General features: G+C 52.2%; 1 protein-coding gene across 4 annotated transcripts in view; it reads right to left on the bottom strand.

Annotated features, from left to right (window-relative positions):
* The window catches only part of CEP164 (centrosomal protein 164), a 40,566-nt gene extending 17,161 nt beyond the window's left edge, over window positions 1-23,405 (bottom strand). The window contains exons 1-13 of one of the 4 annotated variants that reach the window (XM_075520990.1): window positions 22,475-22,992; window positions 20,692-20,785; window positions 20,205-20,316; window positions 19,805-20,018; window positions 17,074-18,639; window positions 14,621-14,779; window positions 13,574-13,702; window positions 13,109-13,186; window positions 10,422-10,532; window positions 7,592-8,035; window positions 5,984-6,067; window positions 4,537-4,620; window positions 1,156-1,241 (exon numbers count right to left, since the gene is read on the bottom strand). In XM_075520990.1, the coding sequence (XP_075377105.1) occupies window positions 1,156-1,241; window positions 4,537-4,620; window positions 5,984-6,067; window positions 7,592-8,035; window positions 10,422-10,532; window positions 13,109-13,186; window positions 13,574-13,702; window positions 14,621-14,779; window positions 17,074-18,639; window positions 19,805-20,018; window positions 20,205-20,316; window positions 20,692-20,773 (3,149 nt within the window). In that variant the 5' untranslated portion in view covers window positions 20,774-20,785; window positions 22,475-22,992. Of the gene's footprint in view, window positions 1-1,155; window positions 1,242-4,536; window positions 4,621-5,983; window positions 6,068-7,591; window positions 8,036-10,421; window positions 10,533-13,108; window positions 13,187-13,573; window positions 13,703-14,620; window positions 14,780-17,073; window positions 18,640-19,804; window positions 20,019-20,204; window positions 20,317-20,691; window positions 20,786-22,474; window positions 22,993-23,028 lie in introns of those variants that run through there. The other 3 variants (XM_075520988.1, XM_075520987.1, XM_075520989.1) reach the window with 3 other exon arrangements.
* Between the last annotated feature and the right edge of the window lie 113 nt (window positions 23,406-23,518).

Below are 23,518 nucleotides of genomic sequence, written 5' to 3'. Positions count from 1 at the left end.
AGGTACCAAGCGATAAGGAGACAATTCCTGCGGGCAGAACACATTTTCGGGGACCTTCACACGAACAGCTCCTCTAAGAACAAGGCTGCAAATCCCAGGTGCACGCAGCCAGTCATTAACATGGACTGCAGCTTCTTCTGTTCACAAGTTTTCCTGGCACAGGCAACAGCTTCCTGGTTCCCAGTGCCCCAGAGTATATGTAACTCTGGGCAGAAGCTAAGAGTTTTGACACGATTCATCTATAAATGCCACATGCCGCAGCCCTCGAAGAGGGAGGGGAGGGGCCCAAGAGAGCACGGAGCTCACTGCTCAGCGCAGTCTTTCAACTGTTTTAAACAAGTTGCCACGCACAGGCTGAAAATAGCTCCCCTAGACAATCTAGTCCTCGCAGTAACTAAGGGTCTGGAAACCAGCGTTGCTCTTGGGCTAACAGCTGGTGCGCTCCAGTGAGTTGTCCATGTACCAGGCTGTAAAATAGCTTAATGCTTGCACCTGGTCACCCAGCGACTTGCTCTAGGCCACCGCTACAGAAGGAAGTGGAAGAGAACTGTTCACACTGCAGCTGGACTCTCCTGCCACCAGTAACAGGCACCAGGCTGGCCCCGGGAGCCTTCAGCTACAGGCTCTGCCCAGTGAAGGGCTGGCAGCCCAGCAGGACCAGTGCTGACCAGCGCGAGACTGGGGGCTGCCTCAGAACCAGAAAGGTCTGTCATCGGGCAACGGCCGGTGGCTACACCTTCCACGGTTAAACGCCACAGGGCACACCACACAACTTCACCAGGTTCAGACCGTCTTGGCAAGAGCGTGACTTTCAGAGCCTTAGAGAAAAGTCAGCTAGCTGTAAGGGAAAGAGAAGCCCGCTCTACACCTGGGGCAGTCGCAAGGAAATGAAAGGCAGGCCGTTTTGCTGCCTACCCAGCCAGAAGCCGAAACAAAGCTGAAATCTGCTAGGACAGTACTAAGGAGGTGGCAGGAGAAGTGAGAGGTTTAGCGGGAAAGACCCTGTGAGAAGCCGCAGCATCTCAGGGTGTTCTACAGGGGACGCCTGTACAGGTTACAGCGACCAGAGCAGAGCTGGGGCTGACAAGACAGGAAAGTCATCCGGAGCTAGAGCTGTCTACACCTCCTTTGTTGCTCTGACTGTCGGTACCATACCTCTCAGCAGCTTTTGTTCTTTTGCTTTGCTCTTCCTCTATACTGGCTTTGCTTTGGTCTTTTTCCTCTTCTCCCAGCTCCTGGGCCTGCAGGTAAAAGCAAACAGTGTGGAGTTTGCTGGCTCCTTCGCCATCAAAGCCTCTCAGGACCTTACGGGGGTTCTGCTGAAGGGCAGCGCTGCTCTGGTCCAGCACATCAGCGCTGAACAAACAGCACCCACAGGCTGCTCCGGCATGCCCAGCTGGATGTGCCGGCCTCCGCTCCTGCAGGCAACCAAGGGCCTCAAAACATCACCGGAACGCCTCGCAGGAACGGTTCCAGCAGCACAACCGAGAGGCCCAGGAGCTCAGCTCTCCAGGTTGTGCTAGGTTATGGTCCGGAGGTTGCGTTTTCACTCAGTGCTCTGGACACAGGTTGGGTTTTTTTCCTGAAGATCGTCTCGGATATCCAAGTAACACTAAACTCCCCAAAAAGCGTAGGACAAAAAAGCCTCCTAAAACAAACAGGAATGTCACACACCCAAAAGTGAAACAGCGTGCCGTGGCCATAGCGCAAACGGATAGGCGTACTGGCTGTGGCCGCAATCACAACAGGACGGGGTCCTGCCTCAGACCCTGGTTCTCAGGCAGGCGGTGATGAGCAGCATACGCCCAGTCGCACCTACCCGGGCGTTCCTGACTGCTCACTCCGGAACACATCAGCTGGGTGCTGCTAAGGAAGCCAGCCCCCGCGGTAACACACTGAGCAACTTCAGTTGGCTTATTTATGACATAGTAAAATATGAATAGCATAGAAATATGAGTAGCAAATATTTGGATATGAAATAGTCAGCTGCTCCTTCTCCCACCCGCCAGCTCCCAGGCACCTCTGCCCCCGCAGCAGGCGCACACAAACACGCACTGCACAGTTCACCTGGGGAGGGGAAGAACTTCCCTCTCCAAGCTGTCGGCCCGACGTGACAAAGCAGGAAGGGCTCATCCTCCCTGCGGAGGTTTCTGGTCCCCAGAAGAGTAGCCCGTTCATAAATTCTTGGGGACCACAGAAACAGCAGGTGAGCTCAGCCCTTGCCATGCGGGAGCGTACCGTGGAGCAGGGCCAAAGTAACACGGAATTAAAACAGCAGTAATTTAAGCAAGTGTTCAGTGGAGCAAACAGCAGAAGGACTCCCTGCAAGTGCTGTCACCTTCCATCACATCAGCCTGGTCAGAGCTCTCCCAGGCAGCTCCCCCTCCCAGCCTCCCTCCTGCCCCAGTGTAAATAATGACTTCAATTCCCGAGAACTGAGGAGCTCAGCAAATGTTTCCTGGCTCAAAACGGGCTCCGTCACTGCTGCCTGGGAAAGGAAAGAAGCCAGGCAAATGGAGAACGAGATCTTCCTGGGAAGAGGGATAACCCGTCACAGGGTAATGCTGCTGAGCCCACGCACGGGGCCAGCGCTGCACCCCTGCCCAACACGCCCTCCCAGGAGGGCAGACCCTCCCCAGAAATCACCGGCTGCAGGAATCTCTGGACTCATTTGAGAAAGCAGAGACAGCACCCGCCTGCAGGGAACCAGGGCTGATTTTAAGCCTTGTCTGTGAAATTACCGTAGAGCCTTGCCCCTCCTGTTGCCTCAGCATCCCCAGCAGTCCCAGTACTGCAAGCAGCTTAATGTTCTGTCCTGCTTAAATGCCAGGCTGCATCCCACAGAGGAAATCTCACACGCTCACCACACAAAGCCAGTCTTGTGGCCACGGGAAAGCAGGATGACAGATACTAGGCCGTCTCCTCCCTCTGCACAGCACCGTTCCCAAGGGACCTCAGCAGGAGGATCTCCACCATCTCCAGCACGCATCAGCTTAGATCGCATGCCTGCTTCCAGCTCCTCAGCGCTGTCACCCTCCGCACAGCAGCAGCGCCAGCAAAGCGGGATGCCAGCACTTTAAATGCCTGTTAAGCGAAGGGTGAAAGGAGCAGCCTCCCCACTGCCAGCAGAGAAGCCAGGTCTGGCAGGAAGCAGCCCACACGGCCCCTGCAAGCTACCACGGCTCCTGCCAAAACACGCTAACCCAAACCCTCCAATACTGTGCTCACGCAGCTGACAGAGGTGGTCTTTTTTTAAAACAGAGTATTTTTCCAATATACTCAAAGCACGGCAAGCTCACAACGTGAAGTAAAGACATTCCTACCAGCCAGAGCCGTTTCAGACTAGCCTCCGTCTGCTGACACAAGAGAGCAGCGGCAGTTCTGCAGGGAGCACCGTTTCACATCCGCCCCTCTCCTCAAGACAGGGCTGTAATAAACTCAAAGCGCGGCTGCTCCAACAAGACATTTGTATGCACAATGATCGTGCTGCAGCAAGAGGGAGAGGGGGAGAACACAGCAGGCATATGTTTTGTTTTCCCTTCACATCTGATTACGCTCATTATTAGGCACAAGAGGACAGGTGTATTCTCCAGACACAACCTTACAAACTGGATTGCTCCTCGCTGCTGGACAGGTGGCGAGTGTGCCACTCGAGGTCTCCTCCAGCGCAGCTGATCAACTCGCTTACAATCAGAGCAAGGCTGAGTAACCCCAGCTGGAGCCCGACCCTCCGCCGCACCGTGCGGCACGCTCTTCCAGCCAACACACTGCGGAGCCGAGACGGTGCAGGAGAGAGGTACCCGAGGGGGCTCGATAGCAGCGTGGGGCTGAGGAAGCCAACTCAGTAACGTGTGAGGAGACAAGGATCAAACCTCAGGATGCACAGCAATCTTCTTCAGTCAGAACTGCCCGATCATAGCTACGTCCCGGGCTAACACGATATGGGAAGCACAGACACGCGCGTGCTTACATGCACGCCTTCATACGCCAGACTCGCTGAAAGGAGCCTATTTTCCCCCCTACATGTAAGCAGGCAAGACAACAAAATGCTTAAAAATAAGCTTCCCTATACCAAAATCTGTCAGAGGGAGTTACCCTCCTTTTCTCCCCATTTATGCTATTGTGTTCTGTTACACAAATCCTTTCCATCCGCTTAAAAGACAGAAATGGACAAATATACTCACAAAAGAAAAAAGTAAAATAGATTCTGCTTCCCACCATTCCCCAGGAAAGCCGTTTATCTACACTTGTATTGGGGCAGGGAAAGCACATGCGTGAGCTTGCATGCGTGCACCCCTCACAAGTCCCCTCTACTCCAAGGGTATGTTCTTTGTGTAGCTACCTGCACCTCATCTCTGCAGAAAAAACAACGCACTAGTAATGCTGCTCTAATCCCGTGCCGCACTTCACACGTCGCTCCTGTTTGCCTCCGCAAAGCCTTTACGCCGATACCATCATCCTGCGATCAGTGCACCGCAATACAGTATTTTACCCTGCCTATTCACAGATCAGTCCCTGGTCACATATAGCACCTACCTTGCACATGGGGCTGTCCAAAACAGGAGACAGAACCCCCACGTCCAGTACCTGCTCAGAAAGCCGACTCTGGAAACCCAAGTCCTAAAGAAGAAAGTAGAAAAGGATCAGTGTCCTATGACCGTGCACAGGTTTTACCTGAGATGCCGACAGATTAGGCCAAAATCCTAACACAGCTTGGAATCCACACTCACCATCCCACTGGCAGCAAGTCTGTTGTAGAACTAGATATTTGAACAATCAGAAAGGTTTACAGGACATAGGAGATGGCTACACAAAGACTCAGGCCCGCATCCAAGCATAGGTCATATCTGTACTGCAGACAGACGGCTCCGTCAGCGGCTTCACCAGCAGCGCGCTGGGTTTTCTCTCTCTCCCAAGGTGCAGAGGCACAGGCACGCAAGGTGCTTTATGCAGAGCTACCTGCTGGGATGACGGCAGACAGGGGTGCTCAGTAAATCAGGGTTTCCTAGGGGCTTGGCCACCGGGAGCGTGCAGCGCAGAGGCTCCCTTCACTGATGGTCCCGAGGAAACCCTCCCCGCGAGGCCAGGGGACCGCAATGCCGCACAGGGAGGACATCGTGGGATTGCAGGGCGGTGAGCTCCGTCACACTACCAGTGCACGCTTCCGTGCCATCGACCACAGCCGGCAGGGGTGACATGGTACGTCCAGAGCAAGATCTTCCCCAGCCTCTACTGCTCTCATTTCTGATACTGCTGCAGGTTTCCTGAGATTTTTCCTAAAAGTCAGCTCCTGCGAGTTGCCCACCAGCTATTCACTCTCCGAGATCATTCCCCCTCCTGGCAGAGTCTCTGGGGGTCCTCGCACTTGGCTGCGCACACGGAGCGTGCGCGTCTGTGCGCACACACGCTCACAAGCGAGCGCTACACAAGGTATTGTCTGAGGCGGCAGCCCCTTGCCAACACACAGGCTTGTACTACCACCGATAAATAATGATATTCTCAGCCATTTGCTGGCCATGCTGCCTCTGCTCCCACTGGCAGATGGCAATGGCATTTTCCTGTGGAGATGAAGAGATGCTGATGGGCATCTCCCCCCGCTCTCAGGGCTACCCTCCCGCACGTTCTCCCTCTGGGATCTTCAGGAGCCAGGTCTCCCGGCCATACAGACTCCCCTTCGAAAAAGCTGCCGAGTCCCTTAAAGCACAATTTTTACGTTGCTTATTATCTTCCCTTTTGCAATTATCTGAGTACAGTCCCAGCTCTAAGTGACCTACTTTTCCAGGGATATTACCTCGCCCACAGACAGAACCTGCTAAGCGCAGGATGACATTGCTGGCCCGTGCCACAGCTGTAAGGTCATTGCTTAGCAGTTAAGGAGTCAGGCAGTTAGACTGCAAGAGGCGGGCATAGCATTAACTGGCTGCCCGTTCCCAGAGGAACACAAAGCCCACACCCAAGGGACAAGGAGCTTTTAGTGACTCACCATAGGCTGAATCAGCTCACGGTCCGAGCGGTTAGAAACTTGCAAGTCCTCCCCACAGTCGCTGGTCTCAGATGCCTTTGAAAGCTGAGAGGAGATACGCATTACAGCCTGTACATGTCTTACCCCTGCAGCTTCACCTAGGCACTTCCAACAAGATGACAACTGATACGGGGAAGACAAATCTGGCCTCTCTAACGTAGGGAAGAAAAGGTGATTGAATATCACAGGAAAGACACTAAGGGTGTGACCCACAAGACAAGCACAAAACACCACTTCTCAGAGATAAAGGACTGGGGAAGGAGGGCAGGAGATGGGACCGGGGAGGGCAGAGAAGTGCTCTTCAAATATCCCTGATAAAGGGCACTTGCTTACTGTCCTCTGTTCCTTCTGCAAGGATCTCTGCAGCTCTGAGAACTCCCCAGCCCACCACACAAATGGGTAAACCCACACAGGGCAGTACCATGATCTTAAAAGGACTTCAGAAGTACACATTGCCATGCCCAACTGCAGCGAGGACTCCTACGTTCCCAGCCGTCGTGAAACGGTACGTAACCGTTCAATGCGAACACCCCTGTAGCCCCGCTGACTGCAGCAGAACTACCTAGACGTGTAAAGCAAGCATGCAGGTAAGTGTTTGTAAGAGCAAAGCTTTCAACTTTAAGCTTTTCAGGACAGAGTGTTTTCCAGGCTGTTTTATAGCTTATCATTTCTTAAAGACATGACACATCAATGGAACTAGAAAAATCATCAAAATCAGCAGGAAGGAAGCTAGATTGGAAAGAGGGCGTTTTTCAGGTCTCACGTATTAACGTTTCTGGAAGACACTGAACAAGAGCGGACAGCGTGCGCCTGTCTGGCACCCCAGTTGCAGGGGCCAGGCCGTTAACCCGTCTGCACCCTGTGACAGTAATGGTGGTTCTCCTGCCAGAGACTGCACACTCAAATACCCTGGTTCAGCTGCCTGCACTCAGCTGCTTGCCAGCTCTCCTCCCAGAGAGTGCTAGAAAGGCAGCGGGCAGACGGAAGGTACTACGCTCGAGGGACTCGAGCTACAGCTCTGGAGCCAGCCCCGAGGTACCGTCCTTCCCCACTCCGACCTCGCGCCTCCCCGTCGCATCCTTCCGCAGAGCTGCGAGTATCACAGCTGGCAGCTCACTTTACGCTTTTGCCCCATCTCTGCATAAGCTGAGAGAAACAACAGAAGGAGAGAAACAAAGCAGCACGGACAGCTGGGCTTGGTGTGAACCTCATTATGAAACCTGCTTGCTTAGTACAGATGGCAGCACTGAAAGCTGAGACTTATTTCTCCTCCAAGACTCGAAACATGCGTCACAGTTCAGGGTTTTTGCCTGGCGGTTGCTTTGGACATTGCTTTGCATATGCATAAAAGACTGATTTCCTAGCTCCGTACTAAAGATGCCGATCTGGGAATTCAGAGCACTTGTGCCCCCCCAGGAACACCCTGCTGACTACCAAAGCACTGACGCCGACTTAACAGAAAACAAGTACGTTCTCAAAGAGCGTTCCTGAATCAGGGCCTTCCAAAGCAACGGGAACAGCCCCAGCAGCTTCCACACCAAACCCAACCCGTGCAGGCAGGTCTCTTACTTTGCCAGCATCCAGCCTGCTGTCTGTTTTCAGATCAGCTGCTGCTTCTTCCCTCATTTCATTCTCTATCTTTCCATCAACAGACACGGCGTCGACAGCGGCAGCCAGGCTCGCCAGCTGATCTGCCTCAGCAGCTTCAGCAGCTGGAGATGCAACTCCAGGTTGCCCAGGACCGCTGGGCACATCTGTCCCTGCTGCGCTCCTTTCCCCCAGAGACTGCGGCAGCTCGTCAGCTGCAGAGTTGTCACCTTCCACCTCAGCGTCTTTCTTGCCCAGTAGTTCATTCCCAGCGAGTTTCCCATCGGACTCCTCCTTGTTCCGGCCAGACAGGCTACTGTCAGCATCTCCGGGAAGGACTTGAACCGGAGTCGGAGGGCAGGCAGCGTCAGAATCCGAGGAAGACTCTCGCCCTTCTTCAGCGCCTCTTGATTTTAAAGACTCTTTCTAGGCAGCAAGTCAAACACAATTATAGCTACAACATTCTTTACCTCTGCTCTGGGAGGACGCAGGGGTCAGAAGTAGCACGGGTTCTCCTACAGCAAGAAGCAAAATCGCAAAGCTTTGGGTGACTTCAAGACCAGTTTGATTTCTTTTCATACAGTCCCTTTCAAAAAGACAAGGAACTTCATTAAGATAAAAGTACACCCATTTCTTGGGCTCAGACTTTTTTTTTTTTAATCTGTTGCTTTTTTATTCACAGGGCCTCAGCGGGTAAGAGTTAGCAGTGGCTGCTGCAGGAACCATCAGCCCCAGGGAGCACCCTACGTGCTCTGCAGTATGCCCATTTATGCTTCCACATCGGATCTGTTCAGTGAGAGATGGAAATGCGCAGAAGACTATTACTGGACATTTAACTTCTGCCTGAAATTATAACCAGAGAAGAGTAGGCAGGATGCAATCATCCCACCTTTCAGCAGGACAAACTTGAGAGCAGGCGCTGATTTAAGCCACCGCTCTGCGCTCAGAACCAGACCGTGACTAGCTAACACGCTAGACTGAAAAATGGCAGAACCCACTGGCCTTGGGAAAAACCAATCCCGAGTTAAAGCTTAGTCACCCAAAGGTTCGACTGCCTCTCCCAGCAGTGGGGAGGCCCACAAAACTCACAATAAAAAGTGCCACAGCCAGGAGGAAGCAGGAAAAGGTTCCCTCATCAGTATGCAAACAAAACTGCTAGCACGTCCTACTTTCTCGCTGTTTTATTAATGCTGTGGTGTCTTGTCAAACATTAGCTGCATCCTGTGTACAGCGTGTACCGTACACAGACCGCATATTTTAACAACGTATTTTTATCAAAGTGCAACTGGAATGCTGTCAGTTTTAAACCCGGAGCTGCGGCAAACTGAAAGAACATCTCCTAGCATGTCATTTGTCTGAGAGACCTTCTCAGGGCTGAGAGAGCCATCCATCAGACTGGAGAGGAGGACAGAGAAATCAAATCACAGGGTACTTTCCGAAAAAGTGCAGTTCAGAGCCTCACCTGCAATTCGCCGAGTAATAAATGAAAGCTTATGGCCCCTTTCCAGTTCGGTGCCTGGTTAGCAGAGGCTCACAAACACGCCGCTGAACCATTAGCCAGCCGCACGAGGCTCTGCAAAGGCCTTGATAACATCTTTATTCCAGAACCCAGAAAAAGGTGTGCAAGTGGCATTTCTTTAGTGTGACTCCAGAGGAGCCCTTATTATGCTCCCTTTTATCTGGGGGTTAGGGCGTCTGGAAAGACCGGTCACTAGTTGTGCTCCCTTCTGGACAGGCTCGTTTCAGAGTTTTCCTGAGGACGTCTCTCCAGGACATCTGACAGTGCCCAAGAACAGATAGGCCAAATGAGATCAGTCAGGATTCTTACGCTTCAAAACGGTACACAGATAATTCCCTTCGAGGAGCAGACACCACAACAGAATATACCAGTGTAGCCAATAATACTGTGCACACAAAAAGATTTCTCCCCAGGCAAGTTTACCTCAGTTACTAGAATATCCCAGAATAATTTCTTTAGCTGGTAGAATCCTATTTTAAGGACGGACACAGACAAAACTTTTGTTAACATTACACCTTAACAACCACAAATGCAACCCTCCAGAAGAGAGAACTATGCCAATCGGACACACGGATGGAGGAGGAGGAGGGAGGTTTTCCTCATGCAAAAACAGACTATGGATTTTCTATGGATTTCAGAGCTAGGACACGCCAGTCAGGTTATAAGTGGCTTTAGCTGATCTTTTCACAAGCTGTAACGCATTTTACCTGCGGCTGAGTGCCACTAACTGATGTGAAATTTCTGCCTATCAAATCAGTACTTCCAGTGATCAGCGTAAGTCTGGAGAAGAGCACATCGATACCAATGGGACCAGGTTTTGGAAAGGCATCTGGTCCGGAGATGAACCGTCAGCATGAGCAGCGGCCCCCAGAACTAAATCCTACTCATCCCAGGAAACAGGATGACTGTGCCACCGCTTTGGACTTTAACAGGTTGACAGCGCGGTATTGCAACAAAAAAATTTCACGTTCTTTCTACCTCTAAAAGGAAAAAATATACTGCATACAGAATGCCTTTGAAAGGCGACGTGCTCCCCCCTTGCTCACCGATTTCAGGCTGTTCTCAGGCACAGAAGTACAGAGAGAGGGTTAGGTTTGCCAGACCTCATCTGGGTAGCATTTGCCCTTGCTTTTCAGGTTTACACCTCCCTCCATGCATATAATACTCTAACCAGCAAAAGAAACAAACCAAGCAACTATCAGATCCACACCACAACACCAGAAGCTGCCTACTGCATGCAAAGCTTCAGTGACATCATGCGAGCAGAACCGTGATGTCAGAGCCACTCATCACCTCTCTCAGGCTGCCAGCTTCCTCTGCAGGACTCCTTTGGTGCTGGAGATCAGCTTCGGCGACATCAGCTAACCGGCTGCCGCAGTTTTCCTCCTCTGCTTTGCTGTTCTCCTAGTGGGTGGGGTAACACGTCCACTAGCAAAAGTCCTCACAGCACCCTTCCGAGCTGGTAGGGTCACCCACCTGTGACAGGCGACCCGGCGTATCACCCACTGCAGGCACCCCTGGAGCAGAAAGCTCTCCAGCTGAACAGCTTTCCAGCCTACGCTCGGGAGCCCACAGGCCCAGACTCCCAAACATCAAACTGTTTACGCTCTGCATGCTTTACTGCTGCTGCTTTTCCTGCCGGCCAGCTCGGTGAGCTGGCTGGTCTGCCAGACTCTTCCCAGCTCGGGGCTCCCCACGAGCCGTGGCTCACTCCAGCAGTCCTCAGCCACGCTCCCCCAGCACGGGAGAGAGCACGGCTATGAACGCAGCAGCCATTCCTCCTTTCACTAGTCATCCCTGCGCCGGTATTTTATGGATGTCTTTGTTTCCCGGGAAGCAGCAGCACCGCTTCCTGCACATACATCTCTGCAGTAACGCACAAGCTGTATTGCGCAATGTTTATTTACAGAGACGGCTCCCTTTCACACATCTCCATCTGGTAAAGCAGCCTCCCGTGGTAGTTCCCCACCACACAAAGGACCCCCTTGACTCCCAGCGTTTACCCAGAGATTGACCTGCCCAGAAGGCAGAGTACTAAACCTCCCAAGCTGCAAGCGCTGCACCAGGGGATCGCTTCTGCTGCCGTGGGACCCTCTCCCCAGGCACCCAGAGATGCTTCCAGACCTTTTCCTCCTCTTGCCCCTTCCAGCAGCGCCCTTTTGTATTTTAGAGCAGCGTCTCACATGTCTGCAGCGACTGTTCCATCCCAGGAATTCAGAAGGCAAGAAAGCTGGGTTCAGGTGAGAGCTAACCCCACGAGCAGCCAAGCGAACCCAGCTGCCCAGAAGACGTCCTCTTCCCAAGAGTACATTCTAACTACCACACATAAACCTCACACCTCAAGTTCCCCAGCATCCGACTTGGGTTTCTTTTCCAGTGCCTTTTCCCCAGTTAGCGTACTCCAGAAAAGCCCGCTGAGGGGGGTAGCGTTTCTTTCCTTCTCTCCTCCCTCTCTCCCAGACACCCATCTTTGGTGCCATCTTTGGTGCAGCCTCCACCCTCACCCAACATCCTTGCATCTCAGCAAGTCGCTAAGACCCACACTTGCTTTCTTTGAATATAGGTGTTCAATCCTGATCCACAGGCTACATGAAGCCAGTTTTTTCATCACTTCACCCCATTACTGCTTAGATTTCCCCCCTGTGGGGCTTGCTGTACGAATCCTTTCCTCCTCTCCGTTTTGTAAAGAAGCTGGAGAACGGCTTGGGCTGCAGGCTGAGGCTCGCTCACAGGAATGCTTTTCTACTGCCATCTCATGGAACTACACGTGAATTGTATTTTCCAGTGGGGCACGAATATCAGGATGAAGGTATCACCCATCTGGGTTAACAAAGCCTGGCTGCTGGGCAGCAATTGCCATTTCATAATAGATTCCCGAAGCCCTGCCGCAGCACTGAAATGCCACGACGGCTCTTTGTTCCCGGACACATTAACATTTCAGTGACGAATTGGGCCCCGACAGGCTGCTTGTTGTTCGGAGATGAGAGAGTCGGGCCTTTCTTTTTCACATCCACTTTAGCGTAAGCCTTTGCAGTTTCTGCCCAGTGCTGTGAATGGGCTCTCCAGCAAAGTACTTTACAGCTTAATTTTTGTATGCTGTGAAAAGGATAAGGGAAATACTGTAAAACGCTTTAAAAGAAATTAATTTGCCTTTCAGATACTGGAACAGAATTTTCAAAGCGGTGAGAAGGGATTAACGTCAGCACAAACAGTCGGGCCGAATCACCAGAGCTGCTTGCAACGCGCTTCCCATTGTGCCCTTGTCATCTTAAGCCTGATCAGTGCTAAGAAAGCACAGGCAGAGAGCGCACACCCGCAGGGAAAGCAAAATGTCTGCACAAGGCCACGCGTGTACTGAACTCGGTGCTGGCGCTCTGTGTCTGAGCCACGGAGTTTATCAGCAGTGCAAGAAGAAAGAAAAGAGGTTTTAGGTTGCCACGGGAAAGCGGCCACGTGCAGTCCACATGGAAGGTTCTAAGATTCTTGAGAAACTGAGCGACAGCGCAAGAACGGCGTTTCCAGAATACATTCCCCTCTCCTCTCCCCAATGCCGCCATTGCAACTGCAGCTGAGAATGAGCCTTCTTTCTACACATGCTAAAAAACTGTGCCTCTTCCTCAGCAAGCCTTCCTCCCACAGCAAGCGCAGTGGCACCTCTCGGATCCGAGACCCTCTCCTTTCTGCTGTTCCTTGGAAGAGCTGATTTCCAGCTTGCCCATCACACCTACGTGGCTCCAAGTTTCTCTCTTTCTTCATTCAGAAAGAAAGCAAGCTCCACGCCGTGCAAAGATGCTGTCTCCTCAAATCCCATCTACCAAACCGCAAGCATTCTCCTTCAAGCACCAACCTGCCTTCGATACCCACACCACTGTCCCCCGCACGCTCCCAGTGCCCAGCCCAGGCGCTGGCTGGCCAGTGCTGCAGCTCCTCTCCTGCCTGGGCAGTTTCCTCTGCCCGTCTCACATCACCCACATTCTTACCTCGGAGTCAAAGCTGCCTCCCAGGGCGCTGACATCCATGTGCAGGTTTTTGAACAGTCTTGCTGTCCCATGGAGACTCTAAAGGCATTAAAGAAAGGAGATGGCCAACAGTGAGGAGTTCTGCCCTCTGCAATCCCACAGGAGGAACTGGGGGTTCCTAATCAGTGAAATAAGGGAGCAGAGCCAGAGCACTATGCCAAGGCAATATGCCTACAGCCAATTCATTCTGGAAATACGTCGTGGCAGACACTGATTTATAGGGAGTACAAGGAGAGAACAGGATTAAATGCTTTTTGGCGACCAAACACCACACAGAGGAAGTGCAGCACAAATTAAGGCCCAGAGTCAAATGGAACAGCCAGGGTCAATCAGCTGCTACCAGGGGAGCACCACAGTTTTTCATTCCTTGAGGCTTCATGCACTATGGCTACCAACAGGCGTTAAGAGCCAAGGCACACAACCTACCTCATTCTCGCTTTCTTCCTCTTCGTTTCTCCCTTTATCTAGAGCCGCAGCGTTCAAGGAACTCCTCTCTTCGCAGACCAAGCCCAGCAACTTCTTTGTCTGGCTGGTGGGCTTACAGGTCTCTGCAGGCTGTGAATTCAAAAAGAAAGGGAAGTGAGAGGACAGCTGAAGAGAAAGGGGAGATACAAACCCACCGAGACACCGGCCAGCAGCAGGGAAGCTGCTGAATTCCGAGAAGGTGCTCAGGATTACGCTGCTACCCTTGTTCTGCTAGAGCCACGTCCAGCTGGGAGATGATATATTCTTTACGAGGCCACGCGTTCCCTCACACCAAAAAGGCTCCTGTCCTACAGAAGCACATCTGCAAACCTGCCTGTGCCTCAAAACACTCATTCAGTCAAGACCATAATAAAACTAAACGTTTGAAATCACCAGTGACAAGACTTACCTCGGCAAGAAGAAACCCTTCAGTGAAGGTGTTGATTTGTATGTTTTGCATAGCTATTGTTTTGTTTTCCTTTAAAAGATCAATTTGTTACCACTTCACACATTTGTTTTGTTGACCCAAAGGCCACGTTCTATAAATAGTCCTTCGACACTATTGTAAGTCTTACATTCATCCAGAAAATTGTTCTTTTATTTTTTTTATTCTCAGCAAACAGTTGAGTGAAAATATTATTTGTTAGATTACATTATCCGTACTGTATGTCATGCTTCATTTGGACACAAATCAAAAAGTTCTACTACAATGGACTGAACAGACTTTTTTCCCCCCAATGGTAATTGAAACAATTCTTTCTCTAAATCTGCTAAACATAGCAGAAAGCAGCTCACCACAAATTTAGCACTGGGCTCCCTAGAAATAGCAAAAGAAAAGAAACAGAGTGAAAGATGGAGTAGGGAAGTGGTTTTTTAACAGACAAAAGAATTCCAAACCTGACGAGGGACCACAAATACCGTCATCGAAGCTTCTAAGTATCACTGTGCCTGTGACCTTTTGCGGAGCGTGCTTTCCAGGGCACGTTCCCGGAGAAGACGGAGCCTTACCTGCGTTCCTGCTTTGGCCACAAGGCTGGAGTCCACCGAGCTCCCCGCGTCCGAGTTCAGCGACGCGCGAAGGATGCCGGCCGGAGACGCCGCGAGGCCACGCAGCGGAGCGAGGTTCCCCAGGGGCGCCTGGACGGGTGCTAGCAGGGTGCCTGCGGACTGGAGCGTGCAGATGGGACTCACTGACAGGAAAGCACGGGTGCACAGCTTACACTCCTTATTTCAGAAAAGGAGAAAGCGCTCCCCTGTGCGAACGCCGTCTGCCGATACTGAACCCACCGCCGCTGAAAAACTGCTTGTGAGGCCCCACAGCCAGCAATCACCAGCACATGAGATGCTTAAGGAATAGCCGTTTGATTCACTCACGCAGTTTGGCTTCCAAAGAGCCATCTGAACGTGGAGATTCACTTTACAGTGAGGCGATTCAGAAAATCAACAGGCATTACTCCAAAACCAAAGCGAGAGGACGACGACAGCCACGCTAGCTCACACACGGGCACGTACCCACACACAGCACCCTCTAGAAGACATCAACACACCCGAGGCAACCTGGGCAGCTTTGCCTCTGTTTGCCCTGCTACTCTGCGCAGCGCAAAATGAGTGAAGTAGGAACCACTCTGATGGCCAGAAGCCTCCTACTCTCCACAAGCTGCAATTGCCATCTCTTCAGACTGAAATCCAGGCTGCTTCCTCACCTTACAGCAGTGGAAGTTACAGGCAGCAGACAGCCGCTCTGCTGCAGCACACCCGTACGAAGCTCCTGAATACACCTCTCCCTTTCGAAGCACAGCAAGAGCCCTGGGAGCCATCCGACATCCTCACCTCCGAGCAAGGCACGCTTGACATCAAGTTATCTTTACCCAGAAACGTGACCGATCTGTTTGACTTCCTGGAATTCCCCACCCAAGTAGTCTCACCCTGTGATACACTGCACAGGTTAAACTAGAAGCACGTGCATGCCAGGATTTTCTTCGTAGCGTGCCAGTGCGGCCAAGGGCTGTTGCTTCAGCACAGCCTGTGTGTATTCAGAAGTCACAGTTCCCGTACTCTGCGTCTGTACAAGATGACAGACTGGAAACAGTTAATCCACTTGCACACTGAGGGATGGGGAGAGGGAGATGATACACTGATCCTTCTTCCACCAAGCCATTGCCACAGCAATGGTAACGGAATAAATCACGCACTCTGGGCTTAACTAGTTATTTTCTACAGATGGCCATTAGCTACGTGTATGGAGCAGAGGATGTTAGCTGTCCTTCAGCATAGATAAACTCACTTCCATCGGGCTAATTAAAACTTCCAGGGTAATCTGCACTTTATCTGATATTTATAGTCATAGCTCTTACCAGCTAACTGAGCACTACCACATGCTGGTAATTAGAAACCTGAGCTAGTGACTTGCTGGAGCCGCAGCTGGGTACCAGCAACAGCACAGCAAAGCAATTCATTAACATTACACACAGTGACCTTTCAGTTCATTTTTTTTCTTCTTCAGAACAGGAGATTTGGTAAGTTCTTATTCAACTGAGGCAATTACTTATGGACAAAGACAAAGCAACCCGGAACCTTCTTCCCAGTGAAGGGCAGGATCCTGCTATAGGCAACAGAGGGAAAAAGTTTGGGCAAAACCGAGCAAAATGGTCCAGCTATTCACAGAGGAAGAAGGAGAAAAATTACATTTCTAGATGGGCCCCATCCCACCTGTAAGCCATCTTCGTGTCCTAAGACCACAGCAGCAGCAGCCCAAGGACTAAACTGTGCTCAGACAAGTCAGTATTGTGCCCACCTGCAAAACAACGGCCTGTAACGCCTGGGAATAGTCCTTCTCTTGTTTGAGAAAGCTAAGTCAAACTTCTTCCCATTTTTCTTTCATTTAAGAGGGAACAGAGTCCATTTCTCAAGGCACTAGCCATGGATACAGGAGAGCTGGCTGCAACTTATGGTTTCTTATATCACCTTAACCAGCACGATCGCTCCGGGACTTGAGATTCAGCCAGCAAAATTAAGCTAAAAATAGCTGAATAAGCTATTCCCCCTCAATTTAGATTGCGGGATCTCCAGGGAAAAGGCTGGCTTTGTAGTGGGCTTACTACAAAGAGTCCTAGAGCCAAAATTAAAGGTGATTTTGTATTTGATGTTGCCATCCCACTTGATTTACTGTCCATCACCTGGTTTTGAGTTCAGAGGGCACTTCATGTCCTTGCAAAACTAAAACAAGGTGCGAGTTGTGCAGTGTTTGCTATGCAAGGAAGGCCACAAACAAAGGCTTTTTCAAGCTACCTCCTGAGCTTCAGGAAAACCACTAAAATTAACGCCACACCTGCTTACGGGACATCCAACAGGATGTTTTTGCCCGTTTTCTCCCCAAAATTAGCTTAGACGCAGGATTTCACACTCTCCGTTCTCCAGAAATGTTTACAATGGAAGGGCCATCACAAAGGACCGAGTCCTACCTCATTCCTGCCTGCTCCTTCACCAACCTCTCTTTTGCTGCGACTCCCCGCAGGTTCTCTGGTTTGGGTCATCTCCACTTTCACGTGCCGACAGAGACTGTTGCTCCCCTGGCACTCAACCTGCAAGTCTGCTGCAGCTTTCTCTCCCCATGCTCCAGGAGCTTGATCTGTCCTTCCGTTCCCTCTCTTCACTTCACGTTGTACTCCAGCACCATTAGACTTCTGGGCAGTGCATTTCCCACACAAATCCACTGCAAGACTAACGTGGTCAGGTTCTGGGCCGGGGCCTTTCTCACGTTCCTGCAGCCTGTGGCACAATTTCATACCCTTGGAGCTACGCTCCCTCTCTGACTTCTGGGCAGGACGTAGTGTCTGAGCCAGGGATGACCCCAGGAGGTGATGAGGCAGTAGAGGCTCTTCTGCAATGGAGTGCACATCCTTCTGTCTCCCAGACTCACGGTGTGGAGAGAAGCGACGGCTCTCCCCCAGTACCTGGGGTCCATTATCATTATGTGATCTGGCTGAATCACTGCTGTCACATTCCGATATCAAACCACTTCCTTCATCATTTCTCCAGCCATCTTTAGCAGATGAAAAACCATGTTTTGATGTAGGATCCACTGCTGACTGAAGAGCCACATCGATTCCTCTCTTTGCCTCTACCCCTTGGAAGCAGGGTAGTATCGCTGCGATCTCTTGAGGGACTGCGGAGCGGCTCTCTAGCCTACCATTGCTACTGCCTGGTTTTATATCTGCTCCTACTTCCATCAGCTCCATCTGCTTTAAACCCTTTCTCTCAGATCTGCTGATAGTCTCATTGGTCTGGTACAGACCCAAAACCTCATCTTGAACTCTTCTCTTACTTCTACCCTCCAACACCTTGCTGCAGGATCTCAGCTCCTCCTGAGCATCAACTGTCTCCTGCAAACTCCAGTCACCTGTAGGACTGGCCTCAAAGAGAGCGATTTCATTGTTCCTGTGGCAAAAGCTTTGTTTTTCTCTGGCTTGCGATAGGCCTGGACTTCTTTCCCCGTCCCCATCCAGTCCTGTAGATTTCTCTCTGCCCGAGAAGTGATGATCAGGCTTTTGGACACACTCACCCATTGCATCTTTCATCTTCCACTTTTCTTGCAGCTCTTCATCCTCAAAGAGTAGGATTTGGTCTTCAAGGGCCTCCAGTAGAGTTTTGACATTCTTAAAGTCTTGTGAATAGGATTTCTTCGACACACGCAAAGGTTGCACTGGTGGCCTAACCTCTAAATTGTCAGACTGCGAGTCAGAGGAGTCAAGGCAAAGCTTTTCTCGCATTTCTAAAGGTGGATCGTGGTCCTGGCGAATGTCTACATCAAAGCTGCTAAAAGAGGGGCCTTTTTCTAAAGTTTTCTCCACGTCAGGCAAGGTCTGGCACGGTCTGCTGAACTTTGAAACAAGCAGAGGACGCAGTTTGTTTGGCCATGTGCCTGCAAATAATCTCCTCGAGTCACTTATGGCTGACGGTCTCCCTCTGCCTTCGTCAAGGCAGCCTTCACCTCTAATCTGGCTCTCTGGATCTGGCTCAGGACTCTCCTGCCCGGGGAGCAGAACGGCAGAGGGCATTTGCCAAAAGGATGGTGAAGGAAGAAGCCCTGGCTGCACTTCCTAAGTAGATAAATATTAGCACATAACTAAAACATATCACATATGACTATATATACCCTTATCTATCTAAAGATACATACCTATTTAATACACAATTTCATGTATAAATGGGTGTGTATTTATACATCAATGTATAAATACATACATTTATACATACATTATACATATACATACATTTATACACAAATGTATAAATAAATTTAAGCACTTGAAATTACATGTATACATATACTTGTATATGAAATTACATGTGATGAAATTACATATGAAATCACACTTGAAGTTACATGTATACATATACTTACTACACCATTTTATGTATAAATAGGTGTGTATTTATACATTTATGTATAAATACATAGATTTATACATACATTCTACATATGAATACATAAATTTATACATAAAGGTATAGATGAAGTTTTGAGCACTTGAAATTACATGTACACATATAAGAGAAAATGCTCAAACTGAAGGCTTGAGGCTTTGAGTTGAAGAGGTCTATGCCTTGAGCGACAACACAAGGCACCATCTTTCCCCTTGGAGATTTATCTCATTACCGACAAACGGAGGGTAGGGATGAGTTGCTGTCACTCGGGATATAAAGGGAATTTGGTTACGCTTGCAGATACCAACAGCAAAGCAGACTAACCTCACGCATCTAAACCCGCGTTCCTGCCTGTATATCATAGCAACACATGCACGGGCGCTGCATAAACACCATTTGTTGCCCTCTCCAAGGAAGGAAATCTTTCCAGCACTCCAAATACCTGCTGCTAAGAATAGCACCAGCACCCTTGGCTGGTGCCATATCCTTCTCAGCAATAGCGTCACAGGGCTGTGGCATTCACACGCCAGGTGTGTCCCTCTAAACCAAAGCTTCCCAAATTTTGTGGGCTTGTGACCCCACTTCTGTTGGATTTCCATCAAACTCACAACCCTGCTGGACAGGATCCCTTGTCAGGGGATCCCTGTTCCGATCCCAAAGCAGCAACAGCACAGGATCACCTTCTAATTCACAGCCACTTGTTCATCCTCCGCCCAGCCCTCTTGCTCCTCCCCAGAAGCACTGCAAGCAGCAGAGCCTACTCACAATGGGTCGCTTCAGCGACTGCTTCTCCTTCTTGTCCTTCTTCTCTTTCTTTTCTTTCTTCTTTTTCTTCTCTTTCTTTTTCAAGCTGCCACGTGCCAGCAGCTTCTCTCGCTCCTGAACGACAAGCTCTCTGTAGTGATCATCACAGGGGTGGTCCCACGTGGACTGGCCATTAGCGAAGTTGAAATAGTAGATATCACCGGTGATATCCTGACTGCATGGCAAAAACAGCGTGAAAAGTGAAAACAGTACTTCCTCATCCACAGGAAGTACATTTGTTGTGGCATTACCCCCTTTGCCAGCCGGTACCCCGCTCCGCCACCTACGCGGGCAGCACACAGCAGGGGAAGGGCAGGGGAGGCCGGGAATCCGACAGGACGGCTGCCCACAGAGCTCTCACCAGGGCTTCCACTCGGGTGGTAACGGGGCCACGATGCCTTCCCTGGCCAGCCATATCAGCTCTGGCTCCTTCTCAGGGTCAATCCCGATCTCCCGTGCGAAATCCTGGATTTCTAGGAAAACAGAAGAGGAAGCCGTGGAGACAGTCTACACCAGGCACTACACAATAAAGCCAGCCTCCTCAGCTAAAGCAACGGGCACACTGGGATCACACCTGATCCCAAAGTGAAGCTGCTCAAAGCTGCTAACATGGCCCTGCGTCAGTGAGCACGTCCTACCAGGCTGGTAAAACAGGGAGACAGACTGAAAAATGGCATTTATCTTCACAACCAAAAAGCTAGTTTTTCAGTTCTACCTTCTGCAAAATCCCATTTATTCTACCCTCTCCACCCATGCTCTCCCCAATTCCTGTTTTCTTAATACACCTAGAAGTGACTTGCACGCTTGAATCCCTTATCACAGCTCCTGGGAGGACAGGCATCGGTTACCTTGTTCGCTGGGAATGTACGTCTCATCGTAATCTTCTTCCAGGATGAGCTGGTCACCAATGCGCACCATAGCTCCCGCCATGGCTCCCTGCACCTGGCGGCACAAAGGAGGCCACACAAAATCACAGTGATCAAACACACGCAGAAATAAAGCTTCCTCATCGCACAGGGCGCGGCAGACCCCCACAGGAAACTCGGCACCGGGACTGCGGAGGGGAACAAGGTGCGCCGGGGCTGCCCAGCGTGGGTGCAGACGGGCAGGGCAAAGAGCGAAGGCGGCCAGAACGGATGGGTTCTGGTAGAGGCAGGAGGACACAGCTAAGAGCGCTGGGCAGCGAGCTGCAGCTCAAAGTGAATTAACAGCACAAAGCGGGGGGGAAGAAATACTACATTATTCACAAGCATGTTTCCCCACCGCCCCTACAAGAGGTAGACGCTGCTGGAACTCAGTTTTGCTTTATTATTTATTCATTGGGTAACGAGGAGATTGAGCCCAGCTGTTGGCTGTGCACTGCTTGGATACACCACGCAGGGCACAGCCGGGAGCTCTCCACTTCACAGTTCGACACCTGCCCTGAGGCCAAGGGGGAAGAAGTTGCCCCAGGCACAACACCCAAAGGTGGGGTGTTGTGGGCCACCCCGAAAGGAGGACAACACGCAACAGGGCAGAGCTCTCCACTCTGCTTACAGCGCTCTTTCACTGACACAGCAAAACCAAATCAAAGACCTGCCACACACACTTCATAGGGGTTGTGGACACAGGGAGCAGAGCTGAAGCGGCACAGAAGTTACAATCAGGCCCCCCAGGTTTTCAAGCTTCTACAGAGGAGACGGGCACTTGCTTCAGGGACTTTTTAAACAAGCGAAAAATAAGCTAAAATGAGAAAGGGAAAAAGAAAGAGAGGGAGGAAACAGTTTTCCCCAGAGCACAGCGCAGCTTTCAGAGCAGTCCCTGCGCTGAATCAGCACTGCCCAGGGCCAAGGCAGCTTCTCACCACACCCGGCTTGCCTTGGCCTCCCTCGCCTTCCCAGAGGACATTTTGGAAGCTATAAAAGGATCCTAATTTAATGCATCCCACCTCCAGAGGATTACTCCACTATTTAACTCAAAGACTGTAGGCAGTGATTTAGTCCTGCCACAGCTTGGCCCTACAACCCATTCACCACAGGTTTAGGCAGCTGGAATTTAACTCCCCCACCCCAAATACCCCCAGCTGTGGCCCTGCATGGACACATTTGGCCATCGTTAGCCTCACACAGCCACGTGAGGAGCCAGGCCAGGTGGCTTAGCAGGCTCCCTGCAGCTGCACAAACGCCAGCACAAGCACAGGGGAGGCTGTGAACCCTCGGTGGGAGCGAAAACAGGACTGCCCCTTCCAGTCCTGCTGCTTGAACACACCGTGGAATGACAAGGTCAGACTAGCTTTTACCCTAAAAACCCCAAACACTCCATGCATAAAGCATGCCCCTGCTTTCCTCACGAGATTCAGGGGGTTCTGGAGCCTGCCAGGCGTCCCAGCAGCAACAGGAAGGGGCTGGGCAGCATTAATACGCTGATGATGACGACCTGGAGCAGGATCACCACGCCACTGCCTGTAATTGAGCCTCTGCTGCCCTCCTCACCTTCCGCTGTCCTCAGCCCGCTCCGTATTTATAACTCTTATGTAAAGCGAGTCTCAGAAGCAGCAATTAATCCTGGCAGTTTCCAGACACAGGTATTCTCAGGGCATGCCAAACCAAAGCAGCGTCACAGAACACGCACCGCTCCCCCTCCCAAACGTACCCGATTAAAGCGTTTGGATGCGGGCAACTCGTTTGAGGCCTTCTGTTCTTCTTTTCCTCCGTCACAGCACTACTCCAGCCCCTTTCCTCGCCCTGGCATTACTGCTGGGGGATGAATCGCACGCTCGTTCCCCGAAACGCCGCCTCTCCACGCCTGCACACGCACCGGAGGGGACTTGTCGGGGAATTCAGGCGCCGCTGCAGCTGGAGGTGCGCCGGCCCACGGCCGTACGAGCAGCGAGGCTTGCACGGAGCAGCAGGAGCTTGGGTTAAGAGGAGACAAAATTAAAAAAAAGCTCTTTTTTCCACCCGTTTCACGACTGCATAGGTACCACAGACGGTTTGGGCCACGGAGCGCGGGCCGAGCCAGGCGCCGGCAGAGCCCTGGGCCGCTCCCGGCTCCGCCGCGGCAGCTCCCGCCGGCACTAACGGCTCCGGGGGAGCGCAGCCCGGGCGGAGACGGAAGGGAGGGCGGGACAGCGCGGTGCGGGACAGCCCTCCGCAGCTCCCCTCCCCCGGACCGAGCGCCCCGCCAGCCCCGCGCCGCACGCTCACCCCGCGCCGCGCCCGGGCCCGGGCCCGCCGGCTCCCCCGCCCCGGGGCGCCGGTCCTCGCCCCGCTCACCAAGGGCGCTCGGCGGGCTGGGGCCGGGGCCGGGGCCGCGGGGGGAGCCGCCGCCCGCCGGCCGCTTCCATGGACGCCCGCGGGTTGCCCGGCGCCGCGCCGCGCCGCCGCCACTGCTTCCGGGTCGCGGACGCGGGCAGCGGCCCGGCCCGCCCCCGGCTAAATAGCATTGGGCGGCGGGCGGCCGCCCGGCGCCGGATTGGCCGGCGGGACGGCCGGGCAGCGTGACGGCGCGGCGCGGCGGCGCCTGCCGGGGGCTGTAGTCCGGGCGGGGCGGGCCCGGCCGCGCGTTGCCATGGCGACGCGTGGGCCCGGCCCGCGGCCCGGCCCGGCCCGGCGCGGCCTCGCTTCCCCCCGCCGCCGGGCCGGGCCGGGCCGCAGCCGGGGCGCGGGGAGCCGCGGCGGGCCGGGCGGCGGCCGC

This window comes from Mycteria americana, chromosome 19 (genome assembly GCF_035582795.1).
Source record: "Mycteria americana isolate JAX WOST 10 ecotype Jacksonville Zoo and Gardens chromosome 19, USCA_MyAme_1.0, whole genome shotgun sequence".
NCBI lineage: Eukaryota > Metazoa > Chordata > Aves > Ciconiiformes > Ciconiidae > Mycteria > Mycteria americana.
Note: the sequence above shows the minus strand (reverse complement) of the source record. Positions and strands in the feature narration are given on the sequence as shown.